Source organism: Halictus rubicundus, chromosome 13 (genome assembly GCF_050948215.1).
Source record: "Halictus rubicundus isolate RS-2024b chromosome 13, iyHalRubi1_principal, whole genome shotgun sequence".
In the NCBI taxonomy this organism is placed as follows: Eukaryota; Metazoa; Arthropoda; class Insecta; order Hymenoptera; family Halictidae; genus Halictus; species Halictus rubicundus.
The window spans coordinates 7,988,424-8,003,636 of NC_135161.1; the positions used below are offsets into that span (position 1 = coordinate 7,988,424).

General features: G+C 47.8%; 3 protein-coding genes and 1 long non-coding RNA gene across 5 annotated transcripts; 2 read left to right on the forward strand and 2 right to left on the reverse strand.

Annotated features, from left to right (window-relative positions):
• Window positions 1-1,242: 1,242 nt before the first annotated feature.
• On the forward strand, window positions 1,243-8,141 carry Vgn (vitellogenin). Its single transcript, XM_076799022.1, has 7 exons — window positions 1,243-1,348; window positions 1,747-2,468; window positions 2,601-3,512; window positions 3,595-4,630; window positions 4,816-6,438; window positions 6,561-6,988; window positions 7,462-8,141. Exons 1-7 carry the CDS (start codon window positions 1,258-1,260, stop codon window positions 8,020-8,022), a joined length of 5,373 nt encoding a protein of 1,790 aa, XP_076655137.1. The 5' UTR covers window positions 1,243-1,257; the 3' UTR covers window positions 8,023-8,141.
• Window positions 8,142-8,159: 18 nt separating this feature from the next.
• On the reverse strand, window positions 8,160-10,223 carry LOC143360508 (uncharacterized). The gene is made up of 5 exons (XM_076799441.1): window positions 10,200-10,223; window positions 9,825-10,114; window positions 9,650-9,731; window positions 8,948-9,206; window positions 8,160-8,437 (listed from the first exon to the last, which is right to left on the reverse strand). The coding sequence occupies exons 1-5, from the start codon at window positions 10,221-10,223 to the stop codon at window positions 8,160-8,162; spliced, it is 933 nt and encodes a 310-aa protein (XP_076655556.1).
• Window positions 10,224-11,155: 932 nt separating this feature from the next.
• LOC143360171 (uncharacterized) lies at window positions 11,156-13,556 on the forward strand. Its single transcript, XR_013083222.1, has 3 exons — window positions 11,156-11,292; window positions 11,522-11,677; window positions 13,424-13,556. It is a non-coding gene; the product is annotated as an uncharacterized LOC143360171 (long non-coding RNA).
• LOC143360170 (uncharacterized) lies at window positions 11,480-14,996 on the reverse strand. Of its 2 annotated transcripts, none has more exons than XM_076798782.1 (4): window positions 14,403-14,996; window positions 13,409-13,625; window positions 12,755-12,880; window positions 11,480-11,649 (listed from the first exon to the last, which is right to left on the reverse strand). In XM_076798782.1, the coding sequence occupies exons 1-4, from the start codon at window positions 14,570-14,572 to the stop codon at window positions 11,518-11,520; spliced, it is 645 nt and encodes a 214-aa protein (XP_076654897.1). In that variant the 5' UTR covers window positions 14,573-14,996; the 3' UTR covers window positions 11,480-11,517. The 2 variants fall into 2 exon arrangements, with proteins under 2 accessions (XP_076654897.1, XP_076654896.1); XM_076798781.1 differs by having other exon boundaries at window positions 12,725-12,880.
• Between the last annotated feature and the right edge of the window lie 217 nt (window positions 14,997-15,213).

The window sequence follows — 15,213 nt, forward strand, 5'->3', positions numbered from 1 at the left end:
GTATAATGCAGCGGAAGTTTACTTATTCATAATTATTATCGCCGCGAACCGGTGACCCCACGCGCTACCTAATTACGTGGACGGTCGTATCTGTCGTGTATACTTCTTGGAAAAAAAAGATGTTATCTACTGAGTCCGTTAGGTGCGAGGAATTTTAATAAACACAACTGTTCGTCAGCATTACTCGAGGCTTCCTATGCTTCATGAGAAAACGACTATCATGACAAAATTTCTATATCGATCACGTTTTCTAATAGTCTGCTGTTACGAAAATGAATAATAATGTGGAAAATCACGCACCAATTTTTAGCACCTAGATCATCGTCAACACGATAAATTGTAGTAAATAGCTGACAGATCTAGCCAAAAATCTGATATAACTGACAGAAAAAGGGTATTTTTACATTAAGAAAGCATATTAATAGTATGATAAAAGTTAATAGATAAGGAGGAATAAGACTAAACAATTTCTAGCTGTTGTATCATCGTCTAACGTGATACATTTTAATAAACACCTGATAATGGCGAAACTGTTTACAGAAATCTGTTAAAATTAGATCTATTACATGGCCAGAGGACATTTCTAGATCAACGGAGCGTTTTAATAATATAGTAATATTGTAAAACGAATCTACAGAAATTTCTTAAAAGTTGTTGCATTCAACAATAAAGAAATTTTTTAAGTTAACACTAAACCTACCGAGCCGTAAAAGTAACTAATACATGTTGTCTTATAAAAACCACGAGATTGAATTTATTCGGATTTTGTGCGGTTCGTATTATAACACATGTTCTACTAAATATATTCATTTAATTATTTCCACGAAATCATCTTTATAATGTCAGTAATTGTAAAATGAAAAATCTGGAATCGGTCATTTTGACCGGCGGTGGTAGGTTTAGTGTTAATCAAATTTTTGAGAAAATCTATTATCAGGAAAATTAGCAATTGAATCACGAACAAATGCAGCCATAATGCTCGCAAGGTTCGCCGTGAAAATTCGGCAAAACCGAACTATAATAAACGATCATCGTTGCTTTGTCTGTTACCTAGTCGGTTGTGGTCCAGCCATCACCAACCAGATCGCTCCAGATCTGCGAAATGATGAGTATGACGGGGCTTGACCCGGCCGCTGTTGATCATCGTCCGGCTTCATCATGCGCATCGATAATGATGTTATCGTAACATAACAAATAGTTCATGGCGAGCCGATAAGAATTTTTAACGCTGAATCGACACAAACCAGGTGCCTATAAATGTCGAGGATCCGACGAGTACCACCATCAGTGCCTTACTGTTCTCTAACGGCCTGCAACATGTTGCTTCCTCTGACACTTTTGGTACTTGGTAAGTGCGCATCCTGTCCTCTGCGATCCTCAACGAGTTACATCCAACATTCTCCGAACTGCATCCAACAAAACTTCTCAAGATACTTTCCCTTGGTTCGATCGAAAAAAATTTAATCCCAAGACAATCTACACGAAAAGGGGATCAAAATGAAAAAAGAACGGTGTCTCTAGAGCGAGCAGTTTCCTAGTAAAAGCGGTTCAAACTCCGACCAATGGCTGCGTCGAGCGCGGGGCCAGGAGAGGGGCGTGGCTCGCAGCAGCGCCCCTACGCACGGCGATTGGCCGGAACTTTGAACCGGTTTTTCGAGAAAACGGCTTGACGCAGAGACCTGGTTCTTTTTGCGTTGTGATCCTCGTTCCTCCGGGATTCTATTAAATTGTACGTCGTCCTTGCAGCGGGAATAGCTCATGCCGACTACGATCATGGCTGGAAGGTCGGCAGCGAATACACATACATCGTGCGGAGTCGCACGTTGACTAGTCTCGACAAGCTCTCGGACCAGCACACCGGTGTCTTGCTGAAGGCATTGCTGACGGTTCAAGTCAAGGATGCCAACACATTGGGTGCGCGATTGTCGCGCGGTCAATTTGCGAACATCCACAAGGACCTTCCGGAGGGTTGGGACACGCCTATCTCCGACCAGAATCTCGATCTGCGCGACCTGCCGATCACCGGCAAGCCGTTCGAGATCAAGATCAAGCAGGGCGTGATCCGGGACCTGATCGTCGACAAGAACATGCCCACCTGGGAGGTGAACCTGGTGAAGAGCATCGTTAGCCAGCTCCAGGTCGACACCCTAGGGGCGAACGCGATCACCCACAAACAGAACATCCAGGTGCCGAAGGACGACGAGCCGTACGCCTCGTTCCCGGTGATGGAGGACTCGGTCGGTGGGAAATGCGAGGTTCGTTACGACATCGCGCCTCTGCCCGACTTCCTGATCCGTATGAAGCCCGACCTGGTCCCGTTACCGAAGCTGAAGGGCGACGGACACCACATCGATATCACCAAGACGAAGAACTTCGACAGATGCGACCAAAGGATGGGCTACCACTTTGGCATCAGCGACAGCAACAAATGGGAACCCGGCTCCAACAACAACGGAGATTTCCTTGCGGTAGGTGGTATACAAGTTTTACACTCTATGTTCACTGTATAGCTCTATTAGGTCACGTCTGGGCCCCTCAAAGTGCTTGATATCATGTTCATCAAGTGAACCTGAAAAGAAAAACTGCGAATTTGCTTACAGAAATCGTCCAACAGCCGTGTGATCATCTCCGGCAGCCTGAAGCGCTTCGTGATCCAATCCTCCGTGACGACGAGCGTGCTGTCGGTGAGCCCGCGGTTCTACGACGAGCAGGTCGGCATCGTGGTCAGCAGGATGAACTTGACGTTGGCCGACATGAAGACGATGGACGAGCACCTGCAGTCCCCGGCTGATCCGGAATCGACCGGCAACCTGGTCTACGTCTACGACAACCCATTCTCGGACGTCGAGCAGCGCAGGAACAGCTTGGCGAGCAAGCAAACGAACTGGCTAACGTCCGACAGCGTCCGCTCGGTCAGCTCCAGCGAGGAAGTTCTGCCGAACAAACTGAACCTTAAAGGATCCGACTCTTCCAGCGGGTCCAGCAGCTCGATTTCCAGCAGCGAGGAAAACCATTTCTGGCAGCCGAAACCGACACTGGAGGACGCGCCCCAGAATCCTCTGCTGCCGCACTTCGTCGGCAACAACGGCAAGCACATCGGCCACCAGTCCGGAAACGTCGACACGGTCAAGGCCGCCAAGGACATCATCTTCGAGATCGCGAACGAGCTGGAGAGGCCCAGCGACATCCCCGATCAGGAGACCCTCGAGAAATTCACCCTGCTGACCAGTCTGCTGCGCACCATGAGCAAGAAGAAGCTGACCGAGATCGAGGGCGCGTTGCACATCATCGTCAGCGACCTGAACAGCCAGGACAAATCGCAGGTGGTGAAACAGAACGCGTGGGCCGTGTTCAGGGACGCGGTGACTCAGGCTGGCACCGGGCCCGCTCTGCTCGTCATCAAGACATGGATCAAGAACAAGGACATCTCTTGCATGGAGGCCGCGGACGTCGTCTCCAGGATCCCGAAGAACGCCCGCACCCCTACCGCCGAATTCGTCAGGGCTTTCTTCGTGAGTAGCCTCTTCTTGTCTTGCCTGCCCTGGTCTCGTTTCCAACGATTCCCGATCGTAATTTCTCACTTTTCCGTTCCAGGAGCTAGCCACCAGCCCGGAGGTGCTCAAGGACAAGGTCCTGCGGGTCCACGCGATCCTCTCGTTCAGCGAGTTGGTCAGGAAGTCCCAGGTGAACAAGCGCGCGATCCACAACCGTTACCCGGTGCACACGTTCGGTCGCATGACCTCGAAACACGATACGACGGTGGTCACCGAGTACATCCCGTACCTGGAGAAGGAACTGAAGAACGCGGTCAAGGACGGCAACAGCCCAATGATACAGACCTACATCCTGGCGCTGGGCGGCATCGCTCATCCGAAGATCCTCGCGGTGTTCGAGCCGTTCCTGGAGGGCAAGGAGAGGAGCACCGTTTTCCAGAGGACCCTGATGATCGCCTCTCTCTCCAGACTGGCTGAGATAAATCCGAAACTGGCGCAGTCCGTGCTGTACAAGATCTACCTGAACACGATGGAGGCCCATCAGGTTCGTTGCGCGGCCGTGTTCCTGCTGATGAAGACCAACCCGCCCGCGGCCATGCTGCAGAGGATGGCCGATTTCACCAACTACGACACCAACAAGAACGTCAACTCCGCCGTGAAATCCAGCATCTTGGGTCTGTCAATGATGACGAAATGGGGTGACATCGCTACCAGGGCTCGCAACGCTGCGAATCTTCTCAGTACTGAGGATTACAGCTACCAGTATTCCCACGGGATACTGTCCGAGTCGATCAAGGAGTCGCAGAACGTCGTCAACGATCTGATCATCAACTACATAAGCAGCGACGACAACATCCCCAGCACCTTGTACATCGGCTCGTTCAACAGGTACGGCGACTTCAGAACCCCGCCCACCGAGCTGGCCGTCATGCTCTCCAACGTGGAGAGGATCATCGACATCCTGTTCGAGAAGGACAAGTCACCGTCCGGTAAAATGCCGACCGAGAAGCTCGCCGACGAGCTGAAGATCACACCGGAAGACCCTATCGACATTGAGGGCAACATCATGTGGGACAACAAGTACGTCTCGAAGTTCCTGCCTTTCGACGCGCGCACCCTTCGCAACATCCCCAACCGTGAGTACATACTTGGAAACGTCTGAAACAGGCCTGGTGAACTTGTGGCGAAATGTTGAAACGAACGATGAGCTAGCTAGCATGTTGATAAATAAACAGAGAATATTTGTTCGGCAGGCCTGGCCTAAAAAACGACTCTCGCGTTCGACCGGGTTGACATTAACATATTCTCCGTGCGGTTTCAGTGATCTCCATCCACGGAATGGACCTGAAGAACGGCGTCAACGTGAACCTGAACAAGCTGTCCGCTTACGAGGTGACCCTGAGCTTCCCGACGGAGACTGGTCTGCCGTTCCTCTACACGCTGAAGGTGCCGGTGCTGCAGAAGCTGAGCGGCAAGGGCAAGGTGCAATTCGAAAGCGACAAGAGCATGAACATCAAGGTCGACGCTCGTCCCGCCTACTCGATGAAGATCCAAGGTAGAATCGGTTTCCTGGTACCGTTCGAGCGCCAGCACTTCATCGCCGGTGTCGACATGAACTTCCAAGCGTACCTGCCGAGTAGAATCAACCTGGACATCAGCCCCGCCAAGGGCAACATGAAGCTGAAGATGCTGCCGCTGAAGGGCGAGGAGAAGGCGAAAATGATACACTACAGCGTGGTGCCGTACACCTCGAAACACGACATTCTGCATCTCCAACCGGTGCTCACCGACAAGAACACGCGCGTGATTCGCGGTGACGAGATCATCAAGAAGCAGGATCTTCTGCCCATGTCGGAGGGGCTGGACTTCTTCGCGTTGGAGAGGGAGGGCGACAAGGACACCCGTGAATTCTGGGATACGAAAACCGACGTCAGCGATTACTTCAAGTTCCCGTGGACCCAGATGACCAACGAGTTCCGCAAGTCCGATCTGTACTTGAACGCAGGTCCCGGCAACAAGGAGCCTTTCGTCATTTCTGCAGCCTGGAACTCCCTGGACATACTACCTGGCGAAGAGACCGAGCAATGGACCAAGCTTGCCAAGTCGTTCGCGCCGTCCAATCCTGGTTCCGAGGAGACTCGCAAGAACGAGCTGTTGAAGGAGGTCGGCAAAGGGATCAAGGCTGCCAGGTCCGTGGTCCTAGACATGGAGGTGCAGTTCCCCGGCGAGTTCAGGACGCACAGCTCTCTCACGGTCGCGTATTCCGAGAGCAACGCCGAGAACAAACGCAAGGCTTTGTTGTTCTGGAAGATGAACATGCCGGAGAACACCGACGTCAAGTACCAAGTATGCATCGCGGCCAACCAAGACGTACCGAGCAACACGATGCCCAGCTACGAGATGGCGCAACGTACCACCCAAAAGGAGGACGTCGACGTGGACATCCGTTTCGGACCTACCTGCCAGCAAGGCGAGCAGCTGAACTTGAAGGGAGAGGGGTCGCAGAGCAAAAAGTTGAAGGAACTTCTGCAGACGTCATACGTGACGGAGTCGTGCAAGAAACAGATGGAACAGGGCAACAAGATCCTGCGAGACTGCCAGAACGTCGCTGCGCTCTCCAAGATTATGGACGAGTACAAGTTCAGCCTGAACATCGAGTCCGTGCCGCTCAAACACATCGCCGATATGTTGGTCGACACACTAGCCAACTCCCTTTTGGAGACACAGGTCGACACTGCGAAACCGAGGAACGAAGGCAAGAACACCATCGACCTCGAAGTCAGGCTGACGAACAATTTCGAGAAGGTTAACTTGGATATCTATACCAACCAGATGGACATGCACCTAAAGAACATCCCTGTGAGTCCGTTTGACGACCTCGACCTCGATGACTTGATGATCGAGGACGAAAACGTCGACGACGTCATGTACGACAACATGGAGAGTAAGTGTGATAGATGTTATTTAATCGTTGTTGTTGTTGTTCCCTGCTGTACTAGCCTACGAATCTGAGAGTCAGATGAGGAGGAATGTCAGATTTTGATCAAGCGCCATTGTTTCCCCCAGATTCCTGCATGATCGACAAAACCAGAGTGGAGACCTTCGACGACCACAGCTACCCGCTGCGCCTGGGCAAGTGCTGGCACGCGATCATGACCACGTTCCCTAAACTGAACCCGGAGAAGCAAGGCGAGAAGCTGCGCATCCCCGAAGAGATGAGCGTCAGCGTGTTGGCCAGAGAGGTCGAGGGCGGACACAAGGAGGTGAAGATCATGCTCGGAGAAGATGAGATCAAGCTGCTGCCTGGAGAATCCGAGCCGGTGGTACAACTGAACTCGCAGCCGCTGAAGATCACGCAGGAGAAGGGCTACCAGAAGAGGAAGGAGGACGACCTGATCTTCGAGATCAACAGACTGGCCGACAACTCGATCGCCGTGACGGCCGAAGAGCAGGACGTGAAAGCGATCTACGACGGAATGCGCATTCTGATCAAGGTGAGGATCTTTCCCCTCTGTTGTCTAAATAAACTAATCCCCTCTAGAAAACCTGTGAAAAGAGTCGTCTTGGGTCCGGCCGGCGGCTGAAGTTGAAATAGAATCCTAGGGTTCTAAGGGTTCGCTAGAGGACCCGTCGGTAAAGTTATCCAGCGAGCCTTGCTTTGGAGGCAGGGATATGGTAAGGCAGTCGAGGACGGTATATATAGGGATCGATGACCGATCAGGCAGCAGCGGGAAAGGTGTCGATCATTTGGCCATCTGTTGGCCAGCGCAGGAAGCAACCGCCACAGATCGATGCAGCGTTGAGCCCCTGCACTCTAGGTTCACCCTGCTCCTCGGCCGCTTGATTCGCCCAGCAATAATTTATTAACCCGTCAATTTGTTAACCCCGTCGGATTGCAAATTTCTCTTGAAAACTGCGTTGATGTTAAATGGGAACAGCGTTGTAACGTCGAGACATTTTCCGACAGGCCAGCGACGACTACCGCAACTCCGTGCGCGGTCTCTGCGGCAACTTCGACGGCCAGGCGATCAACGACTTCTGGGGCCCCGAGAACTGCGTGATGAGGACACCGGAAATGTTCATCGCTTCGTACGCGCTGACCAGGGACCAGTGCGAGGGCCCGTCGATGGAGAACGCGAGACTGGCTCGCGAACACTGCACGCCGATGGCGAAGATCTGGCACAGCAACGTGGTCAGCGACATCGACGCCGGTAGACAGAACACCGAGAAGTTCGGCTACCAGCAGGGCGGAGAACAGCCAACCGGGAAACATTGCAGCACCCACAGGACCCAGTTCGAGGAGACCGACGACAAGATCTGCTTCACCACCCGACCCGTCGTCACCTGCGCACATGGTTGCTCGCCGGTCGAGACCAAGCACAAGAACTACCAGTACCACTGCATGGAGAAGACCGAGGCGGCCCTGAACTTGAAGAGGAGGATCGAGAAGGGCGCGAATCCCGACCTCAGCCAGAAACGCATCGACATGTCGAAACAGATCCTCGTGCCCCTGTCGTGCAAGGCTTGAACACAGCGATTTATGCTGATCTAGTAGTCAACATCGTATCTCGATGTATAGTTTCTTTTTGTATACAGCGCACGGCGCTAAGCGTATTAATAAAGTTTATAGTTTTCACATAAACGGCAGCGATCTTGTTGTTTCTATTATCCGGTCGTTTGACTCGCGAGAACAGCGGCGTGCACCGGACACCTCAGCTGGAATCGATCCAGTTGGCAGTCCATGTTCTTGATCTTGTCGTAGAGATCTTCCATCCTGCACGGATCTTCTAGATCCTCTTTTCGTTGACTTTCCCGTCTCTCTTTCTTTCCTGCTCGCTTCTTTTCCGCTTCCGGAACGACCTCGCACTGCTGGTGCAACGACGCCTCTTGGCGTCTTCTGTTCTCCTTGCGCTGCATCCTCTCCTGCTTCTCGTACGGGAAACCTGAAGTTACGGGGACAGGTGAAGTCTCGTCATTTATGGCGCACACTTCAACTCGGAATAACTATTCTATCCATGGACCGAACGACTTCAGGTCTTCTAGATCGATTAGATTATTAGATGATACGCAAACTGCGGATCTTTTTGCATTTACAAAAATAGTAAAAATGTTTGAAGAATTTGTAGATTTTGTCGCGTCGTTTTCGTCTCCGTTAAGAGAGCAAATCGATTTTTGTTTTAATCCATTTTTTGTTGCAATTGAGATAGACGATTTTCATTTGGCACGAAGATCCGCGGGCTAATGATGATGGAAATTTTGGAAAAATTCTGTTTGGTCTGAATTGCGAAAAAAGTAGGAAAAGTTGCTTTTAACAAATTTTTCATTCGAGCTTATAACAGAAATTTAAAAAAATGTGTTTTCTAGATTAGTTATATAATTGATTAGTGCTGAAAATTTCAGAGAAAAATGGTCAGTTGGCTCAGTTATGAATGATTAAGAATTGCGAGACTTACTTCTGAAGACCGACACCGCTCCGATCTTAAGATCCCTCTCGATCTCCCGGATCGCTTTCTCGCATCTCTCGTAGTGCGTGCCTCGGAAGATCGACGATTTTTTCGGATCTATGTCGCAATCACGGCAACAGACGACGTTTCTGCCGGTGTACTTCTTGTACTCGAAGCACTTCAGCATCTCCTCGATGAACGTGAAGCTGTTTTTGTCGATCCTGGTGACCACGCCCGGTCGTTGTTTCGTTCGCAGCAGATGATGAAGCTGTTGGGACAAGCAAATTTCTAAAAAAAAGAAAAAACACCAACTATTGTCCCAGAAGATGTTCCTTTTCGAATGTGCACACTCCCTTAGCGAAGGATTCCTAGTCGTCCAAAAACCATGCTAACGCAATCATCACTGTTTCATTACTTCCTCAGCATCTTCTTACTTACCCACGCCATTTGCTTCCTTAGCACCAGAACTACCGGAAGAGTCAAAATGACTTCCTCCTAACTTTTTCATTTAGAAATAATGGAATTATAAATATCTTTTCATGAAACAAATCTAAACAAATGCAATTTTCTTGTTACTATAAGGCACTGCATGCCAGTTGCATTTACTGTTTGTTAGTTCTACTATTAAAAGTCCAATTTTTTTCAGTCTGCGTATCAATCGAGAACGAAACTTTTGGGACAACCTAATGCATAGAAACCATTCATGACTACCTTGAAGAGAATGAAGAGGACCCACTGCATCGATTCGAGCTCCAACCTATGCTCACGGTTTTTGATCTCGTTCTGCTTGAATCTGGAGCGATTAATAATTAAATTAGCCGTTTAGGTAATAAGATTGATACTTGGGAACAATTTTTATGTTGCACAGAGATCCGATAGATCACACCTGTTCATGTTCTCCACAGTCTCGCCGTTCTTCTCGTAAACGTTCTTCAGCCACCGTCGCATCGCCGGGATATTCAGGACCGTTTTCCTGACCCAGTAACCTCTCCAGATCGCTTGGATCCTCGTCGCCATTCGATTGTAATAATCCTGCCACATCCGATGAACACGCTCGACCAGGTATCGATCCGCGAAAATACGGACACAATAACCGCGCCACTGCCGCTGAATAGTGATCGCGCTCTGGTGCAGCAACCGGAAATGCTTGCGGGTTTGTATACCACGGATCCACGCCTGAAACGTGACCTCTGGATCGTCTCAACACGGAAAACAGGATCCGCTAACCCGTCGTCCCTAAATCACGACGTTCCTTGTACACCGGAACGCTAATCATCGAGTGCATTTATTAACGCTTTGAGTGCCCAATCCAGTAGTCTAAAAAATTCTATAAAATTAATACAAAAGTAGTTTACATTGAATGAAATTCATTTTGAAAAGCTAAGATCTACTAATCGTTCCAACACTCGACGCAGAGATCTACATATTTGGACAATCCATTCCGTTTCTGGGAGATCTGGCACTCGAAGTGTTAAATAGTTAATAAATATTTAGCAACATCGCGAGAACACGCGCCCGGGCTAGTTAATTTACGTAAAAATTTCTCAAGAGATGCTTTTACAGTTCCAATAATCGTAAACTGATATTCGGTACTAGTTTTAATAATTGCTCAGATATAGTTCGTTCCCAAGAAAATTGTTGCGTGTATTGTATCACTACGAAGCGTGACGGTCATTTTCAGCTAATTTACAAACCATTTCGACAACAATTTAACGTGGAAACGGTGTTTTTCTTTGGCGGAAGCTACGCCGAAAAATCGCCCTCGCGGAGACCTCGACGCGCGGACAGGCGAGTCGCGCGGGAAATTCAAACTCGCGTTCGGGGAAATGCTTTTTGTCATTCTCAAGAACGGGAAAGTTTTCGCAAAAATCAGGAATTATGTTTACAGCGGCTTATCGCGCTCTCTCGATAAGACAATCGCGTTCAGAGTTAAATTAATTTTAATTTAATTTTGGCCAGCTGTTGGAGAAACTGCACCGCCAGCGTGTCGCGGTCTTGACCTTAAACGGCGATATCTCGGGTGTTGATTACGATGCCCGGCACTTTGTTATTAGCGAGCGAACGATAACTTTCTCGCTGCCGATCCCGAGAGAGGTTATCGTTCGTGTTTTCATTGCGCTCGCAGGTTAACCTGTATTTTTCGTGCCGCGATAAAAAGCTCGCGTCTGATCGACTCGGCATGGTCGTCCCTCGTCTTGATCTCTTCCTGGAGATCGATGGGATCGACGGCGAATCGCAGCAACGACACCATCGTCGATCCAAAAAAAAATCGGCAAGCTGAGAAAATTAAGTCTATTGACGTTTTCCCTCGAACACTATCGATTCTCGATTTTAACACAAACGACGGAAGATCGGTGAGTATTCGAAGCACTGTGTCTCGGAAAGTTGTTAAAAGTACTGGAAAAATTGTAACAGTTGACTCCAACTCTACATGAAATTAATTCCAAATTAATTAGATTTGACTCCGAATGTAAATGTCCGCTGAACAGAGAGTTAATTAATATGTTGAGGATATTTACAAATTTTAGGAAGAGGTGAAGACAATAATTAATTTATTTGGTCGTACACGTGTTTGTTGATCAGGAAAGCCAGGCGTAGATGAGAAGGGCGACGAAAGAGACGAAGATGATCATCAGGACAGTCGTGATCACGATCGTGGCGATATTTTTCCGCTTCCCCGCTGCCTTCATCATGTGAAAGTCCTTCCGGGACTGCAAAGAATCAAGAGACAATTAACGGGTAGGTGCGCGTAATAACATTTTTTACGGCACGAATTTCAAGCACGCTGTTTACGCGACGACGAGGAATAACTCTTTGCAAAAATACGTCCGGGGGACTGCTAATCGTTCTCCGATATTCTCGTAATTAACGAGCCCGCTATCTTCGCGGCGTTTCTAAATAAAATAGCGTAATCACGAACGCGACCAACCCCGGGCAAATAAACAACGCGGACGTTTACGAGACTGGGGTCGTAGCCGCAATATTTAGCCCGTCGAGTTGTTGTTCAATGAAAACCTCTTCTCTCGACCGGTTACTTTAACAGCCGAGCTGTAATCTGATTACTATGCTGCGGGTCTTTACGCGGAAGGAAAATTGTCTGCTTCGATAACTAGGAAAGTGAAATAAAAATGGATTTCTTCTCTTAGTTCTCTCTCGGTTGGAACGAAAGTTCCTAGCGTTTTGAAATTAAAATTCACAGATGAAATTAAGATATTTATTCAGAGATTTATTCAATATTTTCCATTTTGTTCTATTACTCTTTGCCATTTTTGAGGCAACTTATCATGTTATTGAACAAACCTATGAATAAATCTTTTAATTTTATCTTTGAATTTGAATTTAAGAACGCTACGAACTTTCGTTCCAACCCAATAGTTTTGATAGGTCGTAAATAATGTAAATAATGCAAAATAAAATGTTTCTGTAGAAGACAGGAGTTAAATAAAAGTGTATTTTATGGTTCAATAACTTTGTTATACTTCGGTAATGATATACTGTTCAGAAATTCTAATTTCTTTGCTGAGCTGACTCATTTTTGCTATTTACCGTAAAATTTCTTTATAGTAAATAAAAACTAGAAAAGTTCTGTTCACGTCTAGCTCTCCCCAGCGAAAAAATAAAATACACTTCTCGTTAGAGTACTGAAACGTCCCCGCAATTTCGAAAAGTTCAGCACACCCAAAATAAATTCCCAAAAATTCTCTTTTCCCTCGCTCTTGGAAATCGAAGGACATAGGTCTCGAGTGACGTTCGCAGGGCAACGGAGACACGATCAATCGATTGTACCATGATCTGCAGGCTCTGGGTCTTGCGTACCAATTCTTCCAACCTCTGGCCCCTGTCGATCAATTTCTGAACGCCGTCCATCAACGCTTTCCTAATTTCCATCAGCTCGCACTCTAACCGCGGAACAGGTACCACTTCCTGCCGATTGTACTCCTCCTGAAATTTCGTGTGTTTATCCTTTATGCAATTCTCCAGTGGCATGCGTTATTTTTTAAATATTGTATCGTAGGTCTAGTGTTCATTTTTGGTAATATGTAAACTCCTCGGTGTGAAAGGTTGCACTTCAAATATTTTTAGTACAGCGTGTCCCAACAATGTATTTCCTTAAAAAGGATGATTCCCGACACAATTCGAAGCAACTCTTTCCTTTGCAAAAATGTTCTCCGCGGCTTTGTTCAGGAGTTATTAGCGAAAAACGCAGACCAATCAGAGCGCGGCTACAGCAGGCAGATTCTGACGTCAGCCAATGCCAACGCCACGCTCAGCAGGCCCCGCCGCCGAGGCGGGTTCCCTCTGCTATAGCCGCGCTCTGATTGGCCCGTGTTTTTCGTTGATAACTCCTTAACGAAGCCTCGGAGAAGATTTTCGCAAAGGAAAAAGTTGCTTCAAATGATCTCGTTATCCCTTTCAAGGAAGTACAACATTTTTGGGGCCCTGTATACACTTTCAGCTCGTTAGATTCACCAGTATCTTTTTCAGAGGCTGCGACAGATCTGTGAGAGCCAGTTTGGCCAAATCGTTGGAGAGATCGGCTAGAATCGGCAACTCCCTGTAAACGCTCCTCAGCTTCTCCAGGAACAGATGACTGCGGGACTCCAACGATGCTGCGGATGTTGGACACTCTGGTTTCGACGTCAGACAAGCGTAATGCAGTTCGCCGATCAACACGTGCACCGTGTACCTGTGAATAAATTCGGGGTCTTAAATAATGTACGCATGGGGCCCTAACAATTTCGCCAAAAATTCAAAGAAACTCGAGAATGAGATTTCCGAAAATGAACGGCCCAAATGGAGGGTTAATAGTGCTCGGTAGGTTTAGCGATAACCCTTAACGGACCAATGCCGCCACATAAGCGGCATGGCACTTTTACTTGCTGGGTCCAATGCCGCGTATATGGCGGCAGAAATCAAATTTAAATCATCTTGTTATCCTACTACTCTGAATATACATTAACCCTTAGCACTCGAATGGCGACTGTAAGGCGTCACTAAAAATTGCTGTACCGTTATTCAAAATATTTCTTACATTACTAAATTTGTTTGTATGCAATAAATTACTGAACACTTCAGTATTGTACGAGTAAATTGCATGTATGTATAACATATGTATCATATGTATAATAGAAAAAAGAATATATACAAGAGAAATATTCTAGGTCATAAGAAATGTTTCGTTTCGGAGTTAAAATAGCTTCGAGCGCAATGGGCTAATAAATTTTCTGTAAAATATAAATATTTTCTTTTCTATACTTGATATAAAAATGCCGAGTCCACAGTTTCTCTTTGTATGAAAAATAGCTTCGACCTGGCGGGAAGTAAACTTGAAATACTTCCGGACCGTTAAGGGTTAATTTTGTTAATTTTGCAGGCCCGGCAAAATCTTGTCTGGCGGTCGATGGTCGTCGGTGAACGCGTTAGATCCGTAATTTAAGGAATTCTCCTTCGAGGATTCTCTTACTTGCCCCGATCGAGACTGATCCTGTCGTTCTCCACCGATTTCAGGCCGTCCACCGTGCTGAGGACGATCGCTCTGTACGCTTGATCCTTCTTCGCAGGATAATCCGCGACGATTTTGCAGCCGGTCTTCTCCCAGGACGCCACCAACGCGTAGTGCACCGTTTTGCTCATCGTTGACGATTCACTGGATTCACACAAGACCGTAATAACACCGTACCGTGATTGAACGTGTCCGGAACGATCCGAACAAGCCGCACAGGATCGTCGACTTCTGCGAAGTCGCTGTACGAGCTGCTCGCAACGAGGAACGCGGAGGAATCATAACTTTCGCGGCTGTATCGGACCGAGAGGCGAGCGAGGGCCTGTTTACCAGGGTCTGCCGGCTGTATCGGCAATGAGTAATGAAACAAGTTTTTGATAAACATGATAAAGCGCGCGTCGCACGCCGACGAGACGTTCCTCCGCCCCGACGCCTCGCCATTTTCAGATTCCGCAGAGTTTCCGCGAAATCACGATCCACCGAGATTAGATCATTGATCGGTAATGAATTCGTGTTTCGATCGGTACTAGGTGCAGCGGTCCGATTAACCTCTTGTCGCTTTTACTTTGTCGATTTTGCGTTCGAATAGTCGATCTTCGAGGGGTAATCTTACTACACTTCTTGTTGTTAATTCGTTGGACTCGGTGTTTTATCCGGTGTGATTTTCGGAATTAACTCTTTATTGCTTTTATAAAATGTTGACACACTGGTTGATCAGTAGACTGAGGATTTTAATACGGGAAATTTATTACAAGAATTTTGTGCCATCAAC